Source organism: Chiloscyllium plagiosum, unplaced genomic scaffold (assembly GCF_037043375.1).
Source record: "Chiloscyllium plagiosum isolate Xiang-an unplaced genomic scaffold, Cpla_swu_hap1 HiC_scaffold_12, whole genome shotgun sequence".
Taxonomy (NCBI): domain Eukaryota; kingdom Metazoa; phylum Chordata; class Chondrichthyes; order Orectolobiformes; family Hemiscylliidae; genus Chiloscyllium; species Chiloscyllium plagiosum.
In genome coordinates, this window is record NW_028270150.1 from 73,279,096 (window position 1) to 73,303,442 (window position 24,347).

Genomic DNA, 24,347 nt, shown 5'->3' on the forward strand with positions numbered 1-24,347 from the left:
AGGTGGACCAATTGTAACAACTTGTTTCCAGTCAATAGCTTGCCAAGCCCTTTCAGTGGCTAACTAACCAATTATTGTACAGTTAAATAAAATTATATCAATACATTGTATGTAGGTTGTTCTTTGCTGTATAAGCAGTCTTATTCATTGCTTTACAATGGAGAGAGAGAGCACTGACGAAGAATTGAGTAGAAATATAAGCAAAACAAAATTGAGAGGAATTAAAAAATTGAAAAAGAAGGGGAATGAGAGGAAAAAAAGGAGTATATGTTGTCAACAGGAAAAAACATTCTCAAAATAAGTAGGAAGGCTTTGCATTTAATTGAATAACCTGCTTTGGTATAAATGGGTCTGAACAAATTATCATCTGTACTGTTACCTAGCAACATTTTCCTCAGCAACCTTTAGTCAGATGCAAGCTACTGCTGCTAGAAATAAAGGATCATTGCAGCTTTTTAAATTTTAAGTCTCAAACCATGAAAATTCTTGGATAGAATAAGTGCTTAAGTTATTCACAATTTTTTATTCAGTCTTGATGGGGGAAATTGTTGGCAAATCAAGCATTTATTGCCAGTCATTGGGTTCTGAAGGTTTGATGCCACTTAGTATCTTGATTGGTTATTTCAGAGGTTAATAAAGAGTTAACTGCACTTGCTGCCTTAAGCCTGTCTTGCCTCCAAGATTTCCTTCCCTAATCACTTGTTTTCACAATATCTTTGTGGACAATTTTCCTTTCCTTTAATTCCGGGTTGTGTTTCCACATTTTGTTTTTACAGGAGCTACGATTTGTAGTTTCACGTTGTCTGGGAAGGCAGACGTAGTATCACAAAAAACAAATCAATCTGTCCCCTTCATGGGGATAGTACACTTTATTTCTGATTTTTCCAAGTTGGGAAAAAAAGGTGGAAGTTGTTTTAGTTGTTAGTTGGCATGCTCATTGTCTCTAAGATAAAACTGTGAGACGATCTGTGAGGCCTTGGTCCGCCTACTGAAGGATGACTGATGCAGAAGAGAACGAAATATCCAGTTTACATCACACATGGTGCTATTACTGCACATTAATCAATTGCATAACTAGATTCTGAGCTGCAAAATGATATTAGTTAATGCAAAATCCTAACAGCAAGTTAGGTGAGTGAGTGACTGACACCTATATGTTAAGGCAGCATCTGCAGAGCAGGAGAATCGACGTTTTGGGCATAAGCCCTTCTTCAGGAATGAGGCCGGTGTGCCAAGCGGGTTAGGATAAAAGGTAGTTGGGGGGTGGCGGCGCTGGGAATATGATAGGTGGAAGGAGGTGAGGGTGATAGGCCGGAGAGGGGGTGGGGGCGGAGAGGTTGGGAAGAAGATTGCAGGTCAAGAGGGCGGTGCTGAATCTGAGGGTTGGGACTGAGATAAGGTGGGGGGAGGAGAAATGAGGAAGCTGGAGAAATCTACATTCATCCCGTTTGGTTGGAGGGTTCCTAGGCAGAAGATCTCAGTGAGTCCCTCTCTCACTGCACTCCCCAGATCATCTCCTCTGTCCTGAAGCTCTTCAGCCACGTCCTGAAACAGACTCGCTACCACAGCCACATCTCTGAGTGCCTCATCTTCTGCCTAGGAACCCTCCATCCACATGGGATGAATGTAGATTTCTCCAGCTTCCTCATTTTCCCCTCTCCTCACCTTATCTCAGTCCCAATCCCCAGATTCAGCACCGCTCTCTTGACCTACAATCCTCTTCCCAACCTTTCCGCCCCCACCCCCTCTCCGGCCTATCACCCTCACCCTTACCTCCTTCCACCTATCGTATTCCCAGCCCTCCCCCCGCTACCTTTTATCTCAGCCCACTTGGCACACCAGCCTCATTCCTGAAGAAGGGCTTGTGCCCGAAACGTCGATTTTCCTGCCAGTCGGATGCTGCCTGGCTTGCTGCGCTTTTCCAGCACCACACTTTTCAACTCTGGTCTCCAGCATCTGCAGTCCTCACTTTCTCCTACCTCTATGTTAAGGAATATATACAGAAGACCTTGTTCATAAGAACATGATCTGGCAGTACTTCTGTCTTCATGAGGCTAGAAACACACTGATCATGAAAGTTCTTTTCTATGCATTTCAGATTTTTTTTTAACCTTGTCTTACAGTGAGTTAGTAAATGAACTGAAATTCACTAATCTCTACTATGTTCCTTTACATAAAAAAATTTTGATTGTGATCATTAATTTTTTTGTTAACTACATCAACAAAATTAAAAATCACACAACACCAGGTTATAGTCCAACAGGTTTATTTGGAAGCACTAGCTTTCGGAGAGCAGGTCTTTCAACAGGTGTTTGTGGAGTATGAGATCGTAAGACACAGAATTTTATAGCAAAAGTTTACAGTGGAATGTAACTGAAATTATATATTGAAAAAGACCTGGATTGTTAAGTCTCTCATCTTTTAGAATGAACATGTTGGTTTTAGTTCTTTCATATGTAAAGCACAAAACATTTTTAAAAATTACATTCTCAAGTGAACTTTAACAGTTGGTGTCATGTCTGTCCAGATAATGCATTTAAGGTGTGAGCATTATCTGGACAGACATGACAGACTGTGCCACAATGTTCAGACTGATTGTAATCTTAAAAAACAAACAGATTTACAGAATCTTACATGGATTCATGCAGTTTTTGAGCCAAGTAAAATGTAGTTCTGCAAGTACAAATTCACCCCACAAATTTGTCTGTCTATGTGGGTGTGTTGTGTGGGGGTGGGTGTGCAGGGGTTAGGAGTGTCTGTGAAATAGTGTCTGTGAAATAGTGTCTGTGAAATAGTGTCTGTGAAATAGTGTCTGTGAAATAGTGTCTGTGAAATAGTGTCTGTGAAATAGTGTCTGTGAGAGTGTAAATGGGTAGATGTCTGTGAGCGGGTGCATGTGAGAGTGTGGGAGTGTATGAGAGTGTGTATATGTCTGTAGGTCCAGGACATTCGACCGTGGACTTTCGGGTGACTGTACTCCAAGGCGGACTTCGGGACAGGCAACTATGAAAAGTGGCTGAGCAGAGGCTGATAGCCAAGTTTGGTTCCCATGGGGGGTGGCCTCCACCGGGACCTTGAGTTCATGTCAACTACAGGTGACCCCATTACACGAGATGCGCACGCACACTCTCTTACAGGCGCACACTCTCCTATAGACCCATATACTCAAGTAGACCCTGTCTGTCAATCTGTTTTTTAGATTAGAATCAGTCTGACCATTATGGCACAGACCATCTCACACAGCGCAGCTCACACCTTAAATGCATTATCTGGGCCAACATGACACCTATTGTTAAAGTTCACTTGAGAATGTAACTTTAAAAACAAGTTCTGCGATTTACATATGAAAGAACTGAAACCAACGAGGTCATTCTAAAAGATGAGGAACTTACAAACAATCCCAAGTCTTTTTCAATACATAATTTCAGTTGTATCACACTGCAAACTTTTGCGATAAATTCTGTGTCTTACGATCTTATACTCCACAACTACCTGATAAAGGAGCAGCGTTCTGAAAGCTAGTGCTTCCAGATAAACCTGTTGGACTATAATCTGGTGGTGTGTGATTTTTAACTTTGTACACCGGCATCTCCAAATCATGTAGATCAACAAAAACAGCCAAAAAAACTTGGTTTAATATAGCACCTTTTAATGTATTAAATATGTTGAGGTGCTTTACAAAATTTTACAATTCAAAATGCGACATTGAACAGCATATCGTATTAGAGCAGATGACCAAAGCCTTTATCAAACAGACAAGTTTTACATACTCTTAAAGGTGATAAGTTTCACAGTGGGAATTTAAGAGTTTAGCACCTCACTAATCCAAGACCTTGCCACCAATGGTGAAATAATTAATATTGCACTTGCGAAGGGGATGAGAATTAGGTAAACACTGCTGTCAGAGGGTCTTGTATTGGTGGAAAGAACAGATAGAAGGGATGGAAAGAACATGGAGTGATATGAAAACAATAATTTTCAACTGTTGCTTGTCGCCATAAATGCCTCTTGAAAACATAAATGATGTCCTGTTTGCAAACAGTCCATCCTCAGGTAAATATAGTAGAAAGCAATTGATTCAATGGCTTGGGAGCAGAGTTGGTGTCAGCAGCTAAAGCAAAAGAATTTCTGTATGATATATTTAATTGATTTTGCTTTTGGAAGAGCCAAGAGAAATGGTCGTGAGGTGGATTTGGCAGCTAACATATGAAGATTGATGGTGTGGAAAATGGGTGATATCACCAAAAAACAGAATGTAGATGAGAAATAAGAGGATGCCCAATATAAAAGCTTGGGCTGAACCAGAAGTAATGGTGTGGGACGAGGAAGAGAGGTTATTATGTGTGATTCTCTGGCTGCAACTAGTTTTGAATGGAAGATGGAAAGGTTTTGGAAGAGGATGCTGTGGTCAACATTGCCAAAGGCTTCAGAGTGAAGAAGGTGAAGAGGGCGCAGTCACATTGATTGTCAATTGTGACTTTGATTTAACAGATGGATGAATTGTAGCTGTGAACGATTTTGGCACAAATCAAATACCCAAGACACCACATTGCGCAAAATGTATAAAAATAACCCCATTATAATCAGTAAATGTTTGTATGGAATGTGGAATTTGATGTGTCAGGAATAAAACTTTTGGGTTTTGTGAGAATTGGCTACTGATTTAAGAGGTGATAGCACATTGAAGAAAGGGAAGTCAGAGTGTGACAATAATTTGACAGGGCAATGAGGACACAGTTTGATTGTCTAGAATAATGGCTGCACATTTAAAGGAGAAAGGGACAGTGCCTTAAGAGAGAGAATTATTGAATCGATGAACGAACAAGGGAATTAGGTGGTAAACAGGATTGAGGGAGAAGGATGTCGGTTTCCTGGTCAAGATGATCTCTGAGTGGACAAGGTTCGAACTAGGAGGGAAATTAGATAATGATGTGGGTTCATGGTGATCGCAAGGATGCTTTAGAGAGAGTTTGGCCTTGTGGACAAATTAAATGGAAACACATGGTAGACGGAGCTGATCAGATGGTTGTAATATTAGAGAGAAAGATGTTCATTGCTCTTCATTAGATGACGGTGAAAGTCGAGAAATAGGAGAGAAGGCCTTCAGACTAGTTGTAATGAAGCACAGCTGTGAATTACCTATGCAGTCAGGATGATCCTGGAATAGTTAACAGTTTTAGCAGATGAGAGCAGGAACGAATATGTGCTATAGTCTGATCTGTGGTGAGTGGCTAACCCTCCTGAGATGAAAGGAGAAATGCATGTGGTAGCATTGTGTGACATGGATTTAATTTGTATTGAGATGTGTTTAATGATATCAATATCTAAATAGTAATATATTTTAAGTTTTAAAAAATGAAATTGTCAAAATCGTGAAATGCAATATCATGCTGAATGTAATGTTGTGTTACATCATTTCTGAAAGGAATGTTGTTAATCGTTTTAACTTCCTTTATACATGGGCCAAAATAACAGAAAAAAGAGGTTGGAAAAGGTTTAATGAAGAGCGATGGTTGTACTAATAGTCAGCTGTTTGTTCCAATCAAAAGCATTGCAATTGTATGAGCAGGAGTCGGCTTTTCAGTTCAAGCCTGCTGTGCCACTTGAAATCATGGCTGATCTGATAATTCTCAGTTCTACTTTTCTGTCTTGATCCCGTAAAAATTGATTCCCACACTGAGTAATAGTCTGTCTGTTCCAGCTTTGAATAGAATTAAGGCTTTACAGCCCTCCACAGTAAAGAATACCACAAATTCATTACCTTCTGAGAAAAATTCTTACTCTATCCTAACCAGGTGACTTGCTCTGAGATTATGCTGTCCAGTCCGAAACGCTCTCTCAAAGTGAAATAACCTCTCTGCAACATCCTAAATCCCCCACGAATCTTGTATGATTCAGTAATGTTGTCTCTCATTCTTCTCAACACCAATGAATACAGGCCCAAGCTACTTAACATATCCAAAAAAGACAAACCTCCAACCCTCCATCGGAGCTGCAGTGCTCAGTGGTTAACACTGCTGCCTCTGGCGACTGTCTGTGTGGAGTTTGCACATTGTCCCCGTGTCTACGTGGGTTTCCTCCAGGTGCTTTGGTTTCTTGCCACAGTCCAAAGATGTGCAAGTCAGGTGAATTGACCATGCTAAATTGCCTGTGGTATTAGATTCATTAGTCAGAGGGAAATGGGTCTGGGTGGATGACTTTTCAGAGGGTTGGTGTGTACTTGTTGGGCCAAATGGCCTGTTTCCACACTATAGGGAATCTAATTCAATCTAATCTACCTGGGATCAACCTAGTGAAACATTTCTGGACTATTTTAATGCCAGTATATCTTTCTTTAGCTGTGGGAACCAAAACTGTTTACAGTATTCTTGGACAAAAACGGAAAGTGCTGGAGACATTCAGCATCTGATGAAAGAAAAACAGTTGCCATCCTGATGAAGGATCACTAGATTTGAAATCTTGACTACTCTTCTCCCTACTAATGATGCGAGATCTGTTGAGTTTCTCCAGTTCTTTCTGTTTTTGTTTCATATTTCCAGCAATCACAGTTCCTTGACTTAATATAGTATTCTTTTGTGTTGTCTGACTTGTGCCTTGTAAAATAAAGTCACTGTGGTCTCAGAGGACCATGGGATTAGTCTTTCATTAAAGAGAGACAACTGGCATGGGTTAACCTGAAGATCGCCACACCTCAGTTGTGGGAAGAGCTTGAGAAAGAGACGTTCTTGGTTACCTCAGCCAGTGCAGGAATCGTTTTTGTGCTATTCGCATCACTTTGTGTTGCAAACGAGTCATGTCTCTGAAGCAGGAGATAGTGAGGACTGCTGATGCTGGAGATGTTAAAATCAATCAAGTGTGGCGCTGGAAAAAGCACAGCAGGACAGGCAGCATCTGAGGAGCAGGAGAGTTCATGTTTTGGGCACAACCTTTAAGGACTGGAAGGGGGCTAAGAAATAAATAAGGTGGGGAGGAGGCTGGGGCAAACGTAGGTGAGATGGCGAGAGGTGGATGCAAGTAGGAAGTGATGAGATTGGTGGGAAGTGTGGAGTGGATAGGTGGGAAGGAAGATGAAAGGTAGGTCAGGTCAACAGGGCGATGCTGAGTGGGAGAATTGGATCAGGGATCGGGTGTGCGGTGGGGAGATTTGGAAACTGCTGAATTCAGTATTGAGGCTGTGAGATTGTAAGCTCCCAAGGCAGAAGTTGAGGTGCCCTTCCTCCAGTTTGCAGTTGGCCTTGTTTCGGCAGTGGAAGAGGCCCAGAATGGACATGTCACGGGGGGAGTGGGAGGGGGAGTTGAAATGGATGGCCACCGGAAGTGAGATTGGTTGGTGTGTACGGACTAGAGCTGTTCCCTGAACGGTCCCTTGAGTTTGTTTTTGGTCTGTCCAATGTAGAGATTTGCATATCATTCAAAATCCAGAGAGATTTACCTGCACGTCCTCAAACCTCATTTACAGCCTCCGTTGCTCTCAATCTGGTCTCCTGTACATCAGAGAGACCAAGCGCAAAATCGCAAGTTGGTTTAGGGAACATCTCTGTTCTGTCCACACCAATCAACCTCACTTCCAGTAGCCATCAATTTCAACTCCCCCTCCCACTCTGCCGATGACATATTCATTCTGGGCCTCATCCACTGCTAAACAAGGTCACCTGCAAACTGGAATAAGAACACCTCACCTTCCATCTTGGAACCCTACAACCACGTGGTCTCAACGTTAAATTCACCAGTTTCCAAATCTCCTCACCCCCCCCCCCCCCCCCCCCCCCCCCACCCCATCCCATCCCAAATCGAATCCTCTGACTAGGTACCATCCTCTTGTCCTGACCGACCTTGCAATCTTCCTTCCCATTTATCCGCTCCACCCTTCCCACCGATCTATCACAATCACCACCTACAAGGATCCACCTCTTGCCTACCCATCTACCTTACCTCCAACCCCACCCCCACCCATTTATTCTCAGCTCCCTTCCCCCTCCCTCATCCTGACGAAGGGTCCTGCCCGAAATATGGGCTATTCTACCCCTCAGACGGTGACGGACCTGTGTTTTTACCATCCCTTTGAAATAACTGATCTCCAGGTCTTGTATAGTTTTAACAAGGCCTCCTTATTTTTAAGGAGAAAGTGAGGACTGCAGATGCTGGAGATCAGAGCTGAAAATGTGTTGCTGGAAAAGCACAGCAGGTCAGGCAGCATCCAAGAAGCAGGAGAATCGACGTTTCGGGCATGTGCCCTTCTTCAGGGCTTCCTTATTTTTAAGCCTGTTCCCTTTCAAATGAAGTCGGCGTTCCTTCTGTTTCCCAATTATCTGCTGAATTTGTCTGCAAGCTTTTTATGATTTATGCACAAGGGTTCCCAAATCCCTCAATGCTGTGGCTTTCTGCAGACTTTTTTCCATATAAATGATATTTATCTCATCTATTCTCTCTGCCAAAGTCGATATAAAAATAAAAGAAGAAATAATTAGATGCTGAGGGGAGAGTGTGTAACTCTGAATCGATGAACTATGGTTGCACTGCTGGACTTCCTGATCTGTAATTATCTTGACTCTACTAAGTCTTTGCCGACAACACCAAAATTGGTGGCATTGTAGATAGTGAAGAAGGTTTTCTAAGATTACAAGGGGATCTTGATCAATTTATTTCAGTGCAAGGAAGACAGATGAACTCAGGGCATGGTTCGGAACATGGGACTGGGATATCATAGCAATTACAGAAACATGGCTCAGGGATGGACAGGACTGGCAGCTTAATGTTCCAGGATACAAATGCTACAGGAAGGACAGAAAGGGAGGCAACAGGGGAGGGGGAGTGGGATTTATAGCTATATTGAGGGACGATATTCCCGGAAATACATCCAGGGAAGTTATTTGGGTGGAATTGAGAAATAAGAAAGGGTTGATCAACTTATTGGGATTGTATGATAGACCCTCTAATAGTCAGAGAGAAATTGAGAAACAAATTTGTCAGAAGATTTCAGTTATCCCTAAGAATGATAGGGTGGTTATGGTAGAGGATTTTAACTTTCCAAACATAGACTGGGACTGCCATAGTGTTAAGGGTTGAGATGGACAGGAATTTGTTAAGTGTGTACAAGAAAAGGTTCTAATTCAGTATGTGGATGTACCTACTGGAGAAGGTGCAAAAGTTGACCTACTCTTGGGAAATAAGACCGGGCAGGTGACTGAGGTGTTAGTGGGAGAGCACTTTGGGGCCAGCGACCATAATTCTATTAGATTTAAAACAGTGATGGAAAAGGATAGACCAAATCTAAAAGTTGAAGTTCTAAATTGGAGAAAGGCCAATTTTGATGGTATTAGGCAAGAACTGGCAAAAGCTGATTTGGGGCAGATGTTCGGAGGTAAAGGGACAGCTGGGAAATGGGAAGCCTTCAGAAATGAGATAACGAGAATCCAGACAAAGTATATTCCTGTTGGGGTGAAAGGAAAGGCTGGTAGGTACAGGGAATGCTGGATGACTAAAGAAATTGAGGGTTCTTTTAAGAAAAAGAAGCATATGTAAGGTATAGACAGGATAGATCGAGTGAATCCTTAGAGTATAAAGGCAGTAGGAGTATACTTTAGAGGGAAATCAGGAGGGCAAAAAGGGGACATGAAATAGCTTTGACAAATAGAATTAAGGAGAATCCAAACGGTTTTTACAAATACATTAAGGACAGAAGTATAACTCGGGAGGGAATGGGGCCCCTCAAAGATCAGCAAGGTGGCCTTTGTGTGGAGCTGCAGAAAATGGGGGAGATACCAAATGAGTATTTCGCATCAGTATTTACAGTGGAAAAGGACATGGAAGATATAGACTGTAGGGAGATAGATGGTGACATCTTGCAAAATGTCCATATTACAGAGGAGGAAGTGCTGGATGTCTGGAAACGCACAAAAGTGGATAAATCGCCAGGACCTGATTAGGTGTACCTGAGAACTCTGGGAACCTAGAGAAGTTATTGGGTTTCTTGCTCAGATATTTATGTCATCAATAGTCACTGGTGAGGTGCCAGAAGACTGGAAGTTGGCTAATGTGATGCCACTGTTTAAGAAAGGTGGTAAGGACAAGCCAAGGAACTATAGACCAGTGAGCCTGACGTCGGTGGTGGGCAAGTTGTTGGAGGGAATCCTGAGGGACAGGATGTACATGTATTTGGAAAGGCAAGGATTGATTCAGGATAGTCAACATGGCTTTGTGCGTGGGAAATCATGTCTCACAAACTTGATTGAGTTTTTTGAAGAAGTAACAAAGAGGATTGATGAGGGCAGAGCAGTAGATGTGATCTATGTGGACTTCAGTAAGGTGTTTGACAACGTTCCCCATGGGAGACTGATTAGCAAGGTTAGATCTCATGGAATACAGGGAGAACTAGCCATTTGGATATAGAACTAGCTCAAAGGTAGAAGACAGAGGGTGGTGGTGGCAGGTTGTTTTTCAGACTGGAGGCCTGTGACCAGTGGAGTGCCACAAGGATCGGTGCTGGGTCTACTACTTTTCATCATTTATGTAAATGATTTGAATGTGAGCATAAGAGGTCTGGTTAATAAGTTTGCAGATAACACCAAAATTGGAGGTGTAGTGGACAGCAAAGAATGTTGCCTCAGATTACAACAGGATCTGGACCAGATGGGCCAATGGGCTGAGAAGTGGCAGATGGAGTTTAATTCAGATAAATGCAAGCTGCTGCATTTTGGGAAAGCAAGTCTTAACAGGACTTCGACACTTAAAGGTAAGGTCCTAGGGAGTGTTTCTGAACAAAGAGACCTTGGAGTGCAGGTTCACAGCTCCTTGAAAGTGGAGTCGCAGGTAGATAGGATAGTAAAGGTGTTTGGTATGCTTTCCTTTGTTGGTCAGAGTACTGTGGAAAGGTGTTGGGAGGTCATGTTGCGGTTATACATGACATTGGTTAGGCCACTTTTGGAGTATTGCGTGCAATTCTGGTTTCTTTCCTATTGGAAGGATGTTGTGAAACTTGAAAGGGTTCAGAAACGATTTACAAGGATGTTGCCAGGGTTGGAGGATTTGAGCTGTAGGGAGAGGCTGAATAGGTTAGGGCTGTTTTCCCTGGAGCGTCGAAGGCTGAGGGGTGATCTTTCTCGAGGCTAATAAAATCATGAGGGGCATGGATAGAGTAGATAGACCAAGTTTTTTCCCTAGGGTGGGGAGTCCAGAACTAGAGGGCGTAGGTTTAGGGTGAGATGGGAAAGATATAAGAGAGACATAAGGGGCAACGTTTTCACTCAGAGGGTGGTACATGTATGGAATGAGCTGCCAGAGGAAGTGGTGGAGGCTGACACAATTGCAACATTTAAAAGGCAATGAGATGGGTATATGAATAGGAAGAGTTTGGGTGGATATGGGCCAGGTGCTGGCAGGTGGGACTAGATTGGGTTGGGGTATCTGGTCAGCATGGATGGGTTGGACCGAAGAGTCTGTTTTCATGGTGTACGTCTCTGTCTCTATTAGTGGATCAATGGGCTGAAAAATGGCAGATAGAGTTCAGTCTGGATAAATAGGAATTGCATTTTGGGACAACAAATAAGAGTAGAGTTTTTAGACTTAATGGTAGGGCATTGGACAGTGTTGTACAAGAGAGGGACCTTTGGGTTCAATTACATAAGTCTTTGAAGTGTGCGTCACATACAGACAATATGGTTAAAATGACATTTGGCACGCTTGCCTGAATTGCTCAGTCCTTTGAGTACAGAAGTTGGGAAGTCATGTCGAGGTTGTGCAGGACATGGTCAAGGCCTTTCTGGAGTACCGCGTCCGGTTCTGTTCAGCTGGTCATTAGAAGGATATTATTTAGGTGAAGTGGTTTCAGAAGAGATTTACCAGGATGAAGTGGGAAGGTTTGAGTTATAAAGAAAGGCTGGATATGCTGAAACATTTTTCACTGGAGTATAGGAGGTTGAGGGGTGGTCTCATAAAATAATAAAGGATACAGATAGAATTAATGGTAATTTTCTCTTCCCTCTGGTGAGGAATCTCAAGACTGGGGGACACATTTTTAAGGTGAGGAGAGAGATTTGAAAAAGACACAAGGGACAAATTTTCTTACACCAAGTGGTTCATTGGTGGAATAAACTTACTGGGAAAGTGGTCGGTGTGGGCACAGTTACAATGTTTAAAAGACATTTTGCGAAGCACATCAGTAGGAAAGGCTTGGAGAATGTATGCCAGAAGCATGCAGGTGGGATTAGTTTAAATTTGTTTTATATTTGGCATGGACAGATTGGACTGAAGGGTCTGTTTCCATGCTGTATAACTATGTCTCTGAGGTACAGTGTGTCTCTATTTCCTTATCTGTTTCAGCATCATTCATGGAGTACACATGCTACGTAGTTAACATTTCCTCATGCAATGTTTTATATTTTACCAATCCATTTGTTCATGATTTTGTAACCTTCGAGCTGCCTCTTTTAACTTCACACTTCCTAGTTTTGTGCCATTTGCCAATTTTAGTGATTTAAATCGTGGCTATCTTTACATTTTTAGTGCAAAGTGTGGTCTTGTGCATTTGGCTCATGCCAAAAGTTTTCATACCTGGAATTTATCAAATTTTGATATCTTTGGTCATTTCTTTCACTTGACAATGGTTGGCATAGGGCAGAAATATGGAAGGCAAACAAAAAAAAGTAAATAACAAAAAAAATGGAGTAAAGAAAAATAAGATGAAAGAGAGAAAATGTAAAGAAAGTCTTAAGTGTTAGTAACAAAATATTTTATTCTTTTGTAGTTGTTTGGTGATAATGAGGCCACACTGAAGAAATCCTTGGAAGGCATTTTTGATGATTGTTCAACAGATAGCAGTGTAAGTACATATTGTCTCCATGCATCTGTGCTTGAATAAAGCAGTACCAACATGGAAATCAGATTAATCAACAAAATAACCATACAGTATCCGTCAGAAGGACCATTTGATGCCTAACTGAGACTTGAAATAGATTTTGTATCAGTATCAGATTTAAGCAAAAATAAAAGCACTGCAATATTTGGTTCATTTTGAAAGGACCTTCTTTTCTGTGACTCCAACGTAGCTACCTTAGAGCTAATTTATTGTGAGTGCTGTTGTGTACTCCTCCATATTACTGCCTCTTCTGTGCTTTTTCATCTTCCTTTTTCTTCACCATTGTGTCCCGTTACCCACACATTCCCTCATGAAGCCTACTCTAAAGCGTTGCATACATGCAAACAATTTTCTCGGAAGGTGCATACATGAGCTTAAATAACATGGTACGTAATCCACCCACTGTAATTTTTTTTCTTGTTATCTCTGAGGCAACGAAGACTAATAATTGCAGAAAGAAGCTAAGATGTGGGTGTACTTATGCTCTTGGAATTTGTTGCAGTATGTCAGTAAAGAAACCAGGATTGCTTGAGCTAGCCTCTGGCACTTAGATGACTATTGTTCTGGTCACAAAATAACAGACTTGAGAAACTTTATTGTTGTTGATGTGGATTCATAAGGTCAACTTGGCATGGTGGCACAGTGGTTAGCACTGCTGCCTCACAGCGCCAGAGACCCGGGTTCAATTCCCGCCTCAGGCGACCGACTGTGTGGAGTTTGCACGTTCTCCCCGTGTCTGCGTGGGTTTCCTCCGGGTCCTCCAGTTTCCTCCCACAGTCCAAAGATGTGCAGGTCAGGTGAATTGGCCATGCTAAATTGCCCATAGTGTTAGGTAAGGGGTAAATGTAGGGGTATGGGTGGGTTGCGCTTCGGCGGGTCGGTGTGGACTTGTTGGGCCGAAGGACCTGTTTCCACACTGTAATGTAATCTAATCTAATCTAATCTAAACTTCAGCAGTATAGTCTTGGAAGCTGGTTGATTGAAGATGAGTAGATCGAATTCATTCTAAATGAATGTCAAATAAAAGCAGCTCAATATTCCAGAACTGTAATAGCTGAATGATTCCAGTAGTGCTTTTTAAAAATTGTTATGCCTAATTCAATTTCATTCGCGCATCAGCAATCTGCTCTGTTTAATATATGTACACAGACTAATTACTTGAAATTATGAAACAGCATTGTCATTTTAAAAGGATTGATGTAATTGTCACATCTTTTCATGAAATCTCTGGGAAATATTCTACTTATTTCCTGAGAAGTGTTTGCAAAAACTCTCCAGCATCTCCTATGTCTTAGGCTGCTCAGTAATTTATCCAGTGAATAATTGAACCACATAGATGAGGAAAATTGAATTTTGATCCCATCCTCAGTGATTACCATCAGGGTTAGTTGTAGGGCTACTACCTTTGTCTTCCCCAGAATTAGGGAAGTGAAAGGTGGGGAGGTGGGGAGGTTGGTCAGATTGCCTGATTGTCACTTTTCTGAAGAATTCTTGTTGGGTAGGTTTGTTTCGACATCAAATGAGGACAACATTTGTTTTGACTATGAAACTCGTGATCAAATCCCCTGTCAAGCTTCACAAATCAATTAAGTCCAATTTGTCAAAGCGCCAGTGGTTTATCTGCAGAATTCTGTATCAGTAAATAGTCGGTCCGTTTATGAGTGAACAAAATTTGGCTGAGAGATTTATATGTCACTATCTTTTTTTGAGTCATAGGGTCATAGAGATATGCAGCACGAAACAGACCCTTCAGTCCAATCATCCATGCTGACCAGATGTCCTATATAAACCTAGTCTCATGTGCGCTCTAAACCCTTCCTTTCATATACCCATCCAGATACCTTTTAAATGTTGTAATAGTACCAGCCTCCACCACTTATGGCAACTCATTGCATACACGCACCACTCTCTGTGTGAAAAGGTTGCCTCTTACATCCCTTTCATATCTTTCCGCTCTCACACTAAACCTATTCCCTCTCGTTTTGGACTTTCCTCCCCTGGTGAAAAGACCTTGCCTACTTACCATGCCCCTCCATAAAGCAGTAAGACATAGCAGAAATTAGGCCATTCAGCCCATCAGGTCTTGGCTGCCATTCACTCATAGCTGATCAGTTTCTTAACCCCATTCTCCCAGTTTCTCCCCTTGGTCCTTCAGAATCTATCTATCTCAATCTTAAGTATACTCAATGACCTGGACTCCACAGCCTTCTGTGGCAATGAATTGCATAGATTCACCATTCTCTGATTTAAAGACGTTTCTCCTTATCTCTGTTCTCAAAGGTCTTCCCTTCACTCTTAGGCTGTGCCCTCAGGTCCTAGTCTCTCCGACCAACGGTAACTTCTTCCCAGCAAATACTCTGTCCAGGCCATTCAGTATTCTGCATGTTTCATTTAGACCCCCCACCCCACCCCCCAATACTTTGAAACTCCATCGAGTGTAGACCCAGAATCCTCAACGTTCTTCATATGTTAAGCTTTTCATTCCTGGGACCATTCTATGAACTTCCTCTGAAGGTAACTATGTCCTCCCTGAGACATGGGACCCATAACTGCACACAGTGCTCCACATGTTGTTTGACCAGGGCCTTATTGAGCCTCAGAAGTAATTCCCTCTTTTATATTCAAGTCATCTCAAACTAAATGCCATCATTGCATTTGCCTTCCTAACTACTGATTCAAACTGCAAGTTTACCTGGAGAGAATCCTGGACCAGAATTCCCAAGTCTCTTTGCACTTCAGAATTTTGCATTTTCTCTCTCCTTAGAAAATAGTCCATGCCTCTATTCTTTCCACCAAAGTGCATGACCGCTCACTTTCCCATGTTGTACTCTGTCTGCCACTTCTTTGCCCACTCTCCTAACCTGTCCACATCATTCTGCTGCCTCTCTGTCTTGTTGCTACCTGTCCCTCTACCTATCTTTGTATCATCTGCAAACTTAGCCAGAATGTCCTCGGTTCCTTCATCTACATCATTTGTGTCTGAAGTGAAAAGTTATTGTCCCAACACTGAGTCTTGTGGAACACCATTTATCACCAGCTTCCAACTTGAGAAGGACCCTTTTATCCTCACACTCTGCTTTCTGCCAGATAGTCAAGCTTCTATCCATGCTAGCATCTTGCCTATAACACCATGGGCCTTTATCTTACTCAGTAGCCTCCTGTGTGGTATCTTGTCAAAGGCCTTCTTGAAGTCCAGGTAGATAACATACATCTTTGGTCTAATCTACTCATTACTTCCTCAAAGAATTCTGGACGGTTTGTCAGGCATGACATCCCTTTGATGAAACCATGCTGACTTTACCCTATTTTACTTTACATTTCCAAATATTCAGAAATCTTATCCTCCACAATGGATTCCAAGACCATATGCACAACTGAGCTGAGGCTAATTGGTCTATAATTTTTCATCTTTTGCTTTGCTCTCTTTTTAAACAGAGGTGTCACGTTAGCAATTTTCCAGTCCTTTTGGGGCACTTCTTGATTCTCACATTTCCTGAAAGGTCATCACTAACACCTCCACACTCTCTCCAGCTATCTCCCTTACAACTATGGGGTGTTGTCCACCTGATCCAGATGATTTACCCACCTTCAGGCCATTCAGTTTTTCTAGTTCCTTCTCCTTGGTGATGGCCACCAAACTCAGCTCTGTCCCCTTATTATCTTAAATCTTTATCTCTTCCACAGTGAAGACTGACGTGAACTAATCATTCAGTTCCTCAGCCATTTCCTTGTTCCCCACGACGATCTCTGCAGTGTCATTTACCAGCATCCCAATGTCCACTTTTGTGTCTCTTTTGCTCTTCATATATCTAAAGAAACTCTTAGAGTCTTCCTTTATATTACTGGCTAGCTTACTTTCATATTTAACCTTCCTCCCTTTTTTTTGTTGTTCTCTGTTAGTCTTTGTAAGCTTCCCAATTGTCTGGTTTCCCACTTCCCTTCGCCATATTATATGCTCATGATCGGATAAATCTCTATAAGTCCCCCCCCCCCCCCCCCCCCCCCCCCCCAGCATTTATTTATGTAGGTTTTGGATTTTAAATTAGTGGCAAATGGGTATTGGTATTTTTCGTGTGAAGGGCTTTAAATATTAATTTGGTCAGCCTTTCTGGAAGCTTTTTTGTGCTTCCAGGAGCATTCATAGAAGTTTGTTTATGCTGTGATGGTTTATGTCCAGAGAGAGCAAACGTTAAGCAATTTAGCTTAGCAGAATCTGGGATGTTTACAAAACAAATTTCAAAAGATCTTGAGTAGTTGTAAGTACCTGACTGAAGTTAAATGCAAGTGTAATTTTACCCAGAAAAAGGAGATTGTTTACAGCAGTTAAGGAAATGAGTATTTCAGTTTAATACAGACCAGGAGTGTTTGTTCAGAAATCTGTAATGTTATTCAAAGCTGAGAAAGTTTATGGTCACCGTTGTGAGAGTGAAAGGAAAAGGCTTCATAGCTCACGGAACCAGAACTGGAAAGGAGCTGTTCACTCTTGTCCACAGATTTGAAATGGAAGTAATTTCCCTGTATTTTTCAACAACTATAAAGCAATGGTGTTGGGAGTAAATTAAACTTTGTTCTGACCTGTGTTTCAAAACTTTCAAACTGCATGCAGACAGCTTGGTTTGTTTCCTTTTTCTTTGACTTCTGTAATATTTTATTGTAAAAATAAAATTCTTTTTGTCTTGGTGAAAGACCATTATTTTAAATAAATGCCCCAAAAATGTGCATCAGGCTACCTTGTTCAGTTGTAACATCAGCTGAGATCAGAACAACTGATTATTGTTGATAATTTCATCTGACTTTCTTTACTTAAGTTGAAATTACCCTGGCTCCACTCATTACATAATCATCGTTAAGCACATTTTCTTCCCACTTATTTTACATTACTGCAGAATCAGTAGAGACGGTAAGATTATATTTTATGAAAAATGTTCTTCAAGATTAAATTTAGATAAATTTGAAAAGAGTATTAATGTTAATTTTCTGAGTTGCTGGGAGGCAGAGAGACATATTTTCCCTGTTAGTACACAACCTCCTCAACATAGAACAACCAATTAGAAATACAATCTTGTGGGCTGATTATGTATCCCAAACAGTAGCATGGTTTTCAGAGGTTCTGCACTTTTAGGGTTACTTGAGTTGCTCTGAAATCATTGGTCTCGATGAAGGGTTTCTGACAGTTAAGTGGAAATCAATTGCACAAGTGGAATAATTGACTTCGTCACTGTTAAGTGTGCGCTAAAATTAAAAAAAAAATTGAAATGTCCAAATTCCACTAATCTAATTTGAATTAGTGAAATTCTAAAACTAAATTACATAAAAAGAAAATATTGTGAATGTTAGAAATCTGAAATAAAAACAGAAAATGCTGTAAATACTCAGCTCATTTGGTAGCATCTCTGGAGACAGGAAGGCAGTTCACGTGACATATTAATGACCAACTAGATTGTACAGTCTTTTGGTTCCTCAGTGTAGAAAGAATTGAATTCAGCATAGAAAATGTGAAAGGTTGATTTTTGTATGTATTAAATCGTTCGGGCAAGGCATTTTAAGACAGACAATTGCTCAGGGTCTTCAGCAGTGAACCTGAATGCCTAGCATGTGCTGCAATACTGAATTTTCTTTGGTTCAGTTAGCAGCTGTCACTTTTGTTAATTTGGTTTATATTTTAAGGCTTGATGTGAAGGTGCCGGTGTTGGACTGGGGTGGACAAAGTTTAAAAATAACGCAACACTAACTTTTAGTCCAACAAGTTTATTTGGCTAGCTACCTGATGAAGGAGCAGTGCTCTGAAAGCTTGTACTTCCAAATGAGCCTGATGGACTATAACCTGGTATTGTGTGATTTTTAACTATACTTTTAAGATACAACAATCTTATAGGGGTTTCATAGTTTTGTTGTTGTGACCATTAAATTATCAGCTGTCATTGTGCTCTGAAACTAATGAGAAAGTGGGACTTTAGACATGATCAGAATAGCTTCAAAGTCCAGAAGCTGCAGTCAATGGGTCTACAATGCTCCCAAGTGTGCACCATTGAGGCTCCCACAGATTGTTCTCTCCCATGTATCGCACTTAATGCTGTTTGTTTTGTTATAAAGTCCCTGGAAAACATTGCACCTTTTATGAACGGAGTGTATCTATATTTTAATGGTGCACTAACTTCATAATTTTGGCTTAAAATGTTTTTTAATTTGTGAAATGTCCTTTCTGCGATAAGTTAGAATGACACAATTTTTAACAAATGTTTTAAAACTGTGTGTTAATTTTATATTCGGTTGTAACATAATGCAGGGTACATTTATTTTGTTGCCAAGCATTGAACAGTCTGAAGATATGCAGGTTATGGTGGATTGGCCATGCCAATTTTTCTGTAGTGTCCAGGGATGTGCAGATTAGATGGATTAGCCATGGGAAAATGCGGGGTTACAGGGATAAGGTAGTAGGGTGGGTTGCTCTTCTGAGGATTGGTGTGGACTCGATGGACCGAATAGCCTGCTATGATTCTGTGATTCTATGATTGATATTAAAGGTGCAGCATAATAATTTATTTTGACAACTTTATTTCCATCTGGTTGTCTGCTTTCTGACCATACTTTATCTGCCACCAAGACATTCCCATGACTTAGTGACAGATTTAAACTGCTGATAGTAAAGGTGATAAAGTAATTAAAGAGATAATTAAATGTTTGACACCTTTCTTCAAGACCAGTAAGAGAACTATTGTTTTGCCAGTGACCAGAAAATGCAGACTAATGTCATGAGGTGTCATCTGAGATGTAGAGGCTTGAACACGCACCAACAAGTTCAGGAACAGCTTCTTGCGGCCGTCATTAGACTGATGAATGGACTTTCCAGCCTCAAATAATGCTGACCTTGCTCACGTTGATGTTGCCTCGCACATGTCCCATGCAATGTAACCTGTACACCACGTTCCAAGTTTTGTTTACACTCTATGATCTGTACATCCTTGCTTACTGTGATCTGCTTGTACTGCTCACAAACAAAGCTTTTCACTCTACTTCAGTACACATGACAATAAATCAATTAACCATCAGTGACTCTCACCTACTGATCTGACTCTTCAGATGTAGGTTCCTATTTCCAACTCAGATCTGGCAAGTGGTTACCACTTTGGAGAAGTTTTAAAGTGAACTTCTGTGCCTGGAGCTTTTTGAACTGAAGTAGCGTAGTCCAGTCCTTGAATCCATACAAGAGAGTGAACTGGTACTGAATTCTCATCATCTTTGAATACAGTAGCTGCTGCACAATGTATAAATGACCAAAATCACTGTGCCATCGGCTGGAAAGAGTTAAGGAGGTTAGTTGGGTGGAGGGGGCTGCCAAGTGGGTGAGGAAGAGGCACAGGTGCCAGATGGATGATGGAGCTGGAACTGCAATTAACCTTCATTGGAAGGAGTACTTGGAGGATTTCCTTAACGGAGACTCCGACCTTGATGTGGCTGCTCTTGACCACCAGTACCTCAATACAACACCAGCCCAGTATGAGATTGAAATGCCATCTGATAGCTGAGAACCAACAAGGATGTTGGTGCAAATGAAATTCTCCACCTGTGTCCTGAAATATGGCACAGAACTACACTTGGCACAAATACATGACCTCATTTTCCTTATCTGGGCAAAGAAGAATTTGCTGGAGGACGCCAAGACAATAATTTTGACCATCTTTTGGAAAGGAGATGAGACCATAATTCTATTTTTTTTAAAATAGTGATGGAAAAGGATAGGCCAGATCTAAAAGTTGAAGTTCCAAATTGGAGAAAGGCCAATTTTGATGGTATTAGGCAAGAACTTTTGAGAGCTGATTGGAGGCAGATGTTCACAGGGAAAGGGATGGCTGGAAAATGGGAAGCCTTCAGGAATGAGATAACAAGAATCAAGAGAAAGTATATTCCTGTTAGGGTGAAAGGGAAGGTTGGTAGGTATAGGAAATGATGGATGACTAAAGAAATTGAGGGTTTGGTTAAGAAAAAGAAGGAAGCATATGTAAGGTATAGACAGGATAGATCGAGTGAATCCTTAGAGCATAAAGGAAGTAGGAGTATAAAATTGGCCTCTTAACAGTCAACCAGTCATTTTCATCTATTTTCCTGAAGAAGGGCTTATGCCCGAAACGTCGATTCTCCTGTTCCCTGGATGCTGCCTGACCTGCTGCGCTTTTCCAGCAACACATTTTCAGCTCTGATCTCCAGCATCTGCAGACCTCACTTTCTCATCAACACTGACCTGACCAGTTTCCAAATTTCCTCTCACCCCACCTCGTCCCAGATCCAACCCTCCAACTTGGCACTACCCTCTTGAAATGTCTTACCTATCCAACTTCCTTCCCACCTATCTGCTCCACCCTCCCACCAGCTGATCACAATTACCCCCCTACCTGCATCCACCTATCGCCTTCCCGACTACCTTCCTTCCAGCCCCACCCGCTCCTCCCTATTTATCTCTCATTCCCCCTTCCTCCTCCACATTTCTGTTGAAGGGCTTGTGCCTGAAACATTGATTTGCTTGTTCCTCAGATGCTGCTTGACCTGCTGCGACTTTCCAGCGACACATCTTTTGACTATCATTCTGATACATCTAAGCTTATCAAAGTAGCTACAAGGCTACAGTATTCAGTGCAGAACCTAACTCCAGCACACGCACAAATATCCATAGGCCTGTATACATTTTATGTACAACAGAAATGTGGAGGTTGTTTAGGAAGCACCTGCTAATAGTGATGAATAGGTTTGTCCCAATGAGGCAGGGAAGGGATGGTAGGTTGAAAGAACCTTGGGTGACAAGGGATGTGGAATATCTAGTGAAGAGAAAGAAGGAAGCTTGCTTAAGGTTGAGGAGGCAAGGATCAGACTGGGCTTTAGAGGGTTACAAGGTGGTCAGGAAGGATCTGAAGAATGGACTTAGAAGAGCAGGAAGGGGGCATGAAAAAGCTTTAGCAGGTAGGATTAAGGAAAACCCTAAAGCGTTCAACACTTAAGTGAGGATCAAGAGTATGACCAGAGAGAGTGCAGGGCTGATCAGGGATAGTGGAGAGAATTTGCCCCTGGAGTCGGAGGAAGTAGGGGAGGTCCTTAATGAATACTTTTCTTCAGCATTCACTACTGAGAGGAACCTTGATGTTTCTGAGGACAGCATGAACAGACTGATATCCTAGAACAGGTTGATGTTAGGAAGGACAATGTGCTGAAAACTTTGAAAAATATAAGGATAGATAAGTCCCCCGGGCCACACGGGAGAGACTCTAGGTTACTATAGGGGGCAAGGGAAGACATTGCTGCGCCTCAGGCGATCAACTTTGCGTCCAAGTTGTCCACTGGAGTGTTGCCAGATGATTGGAGAGTGGCTAATGTTACTCCCTTTTTCAAGAAAGGGAATAGGGATAATCCTGGGAATTACAGACCAATCAGTCTTATGTCAGTGTTGGACAAAGTATTGGAGAGGATTCTGAAAGACAGGATTTATAATTACTTGGAAAACTATAGTTTGATGAGCGATAGCATGGCTTTGTGAGGGACAGGTCATACCTTACTGAATTCTTTGAGGATGTGACAAAACTTGATTAAGGTAGGACCGTGGATGTGGCGGACATGGATTTTAGCAAGGCATTTGATAAGATTCCCCATGGTAGGCTCATTCAGAAAGTAAGGAGGCATGAGATGCAGGAAACCTGTCTGTCTGGATACAGAATTGGCTGGCCCATAGAAAACAGAAGGTGGTGGTAGATGGTAAGTATTCATCCTGGAGCTCAGTGACCAGTGGTGTTCTGCAGGGATCTGTTCTTGGACCTCTGCTCTTTTTGACATTTAGAATTGACTTGGATGAGGAAATGGAAGGGTGGGTTAGTTTGTTTGCTTATGACATGAAGGTTGGTGGTGTGTATAGTGTGGAGGGTTGTTGTAGGTTGCAACGAGACAGTGACAGGTTGCGGAACTGGGCTGATAACTGGCAGATGGAGATCAACCTGGAAAAGTGTGAAGTGATTAAATTTGGAATGTCGAATTTGAATGCAGAATACAAAGTTAAAGGTAGGATTCTTGGCAGTGTGGAAGAATAGGGTGATCTTGGGGTCCATGTCCATAGATACCTCAAAGTTGCCACCCAGATTGATAGGGTTGTTAAGAAGGTGTGTTGGCTTTCATTAGCAGGGGTATTGAATTGAAGAGCTATGAGGTTATGCTGCAGCTCTATAGAGTCCTGGTTAGACCATACTTAGAATATTGTGTTCAGTTCTGGTTGCTTCATTTTAGAAAAGATGTGGAAGCTTTGGAGGGGGTGCAGAGGAGATTTACCTGCCTGGAGGGCATGTCTTGTGAAGAAAGGTTGAAGGAGCTAGGGCTTTACTCATTGGAGCGAAGAAGGGTGAGAGGTGACTTGATAGAGGTGTACGAAATGTTGAGAGGCATAGATGGAGTGGATAGCCAGAGACTTTTTTCCATGGCGGATATGTCTATCATGAGTGGGGTTAGTTTCAAAATAATTGGAGAATGGTTTAGGGGAGATGTCAGCAGTAGATTCTTTACTCAGAGTGGTGGGGTCAGTGGATTGTTCTGCCAGCGCTGCTAGTAGAATCAGATACATTAGGGACATTTAAGCGATTCCTGGATAGGCACATGAAAAATAGTACAATGAAGGCTACGTAAGTTTGTCTGATCTTAGATTAGGATAAGAGGCTGGCATAAACTCGAAGGCTGAAGGGCCTATCCTGTGCTGCACTGAACTATGTGCTATGTTGTAAAACCAAACCATTTTAAAGCAAATCTGTGTTGGAATAAGAGCCTTTTTGCCGCTAAATATACTCACATGTATTAGTCTAAGTTTACATTACCCTCAGCAAGAGAACAGCATCAATATTTTTCATCTTACTTTTAACCAAGCTTTGTTTTCCCTGCAGAAACTGTTTTACAACATAAAATTTAATTCCTTGCTTGGTCACATCAGAATTATCCATTATTTAACTCAATCCCACAAAATCCACAAATATTGCTGCTCAAGTGGGACTTTTCCACCAGATGAGCAGGAAACTATTAAACCTGTGTTCCCTACAGTCCAGACCCAAGGCCACCACAACCCTAATTGAGCTGTGGCATACAGACAGCATTATGTTTGCCAGCACTCCAAACCATCATTAATGCATTCACAGGAGTGTATAGGACAATGTGTTTTCGGCTAAACATACTGAAGGCTAAGGTTCTTGACCAGCCTGCTTCCTCCATGCGATTATCAGGAACCAGAGCAAGCTATTGAATGAGATGGATCAATTCTCATCTTGGGGCCCTCTTTTTAGCAAAGACAAAAATCAGTGATGAAACTCAACATTGCCTCTCGATGACATTGTAGCCTCAGTCATTTGTGGAACATAGAGTTTGATGACCAAGGTCTCAAACCTGACATCAATTTCATGGTTGACAGAGCACTGATGCTACCTGCCCTTTTGTATGCAAACAATGCAAAGGAGATACCTTAACTCTGTAGAGAAATGTC

General features: G+C 41.7%; 1 protein-coding gene across 3 annotated transcripts in view; it reads left to right on the plus strand.

Moving 5' to 3' along the window:
- Positions 1-24,347, plus strand: part of tiam1a (TIAM Rac1 associated GEF 1a) — a 333,343-nt gene that overhangs the window by 170,990 nt on the left and 138,006 nt on the right. For all 3 annotated transcript variants that reach the window (XM_043700703.2, XM_043700702.2, XM_043700705.2), the window contains exon 9: positions 12,743-12,817. In XM_043700703.2, coding sequence (XP_043556638.1) covers positions 12,743-12,817 — 75 coding nt within the window. The remainder of the gene's footprint in view (positions 1-12,742; positions 12,818-24,347) is intronic.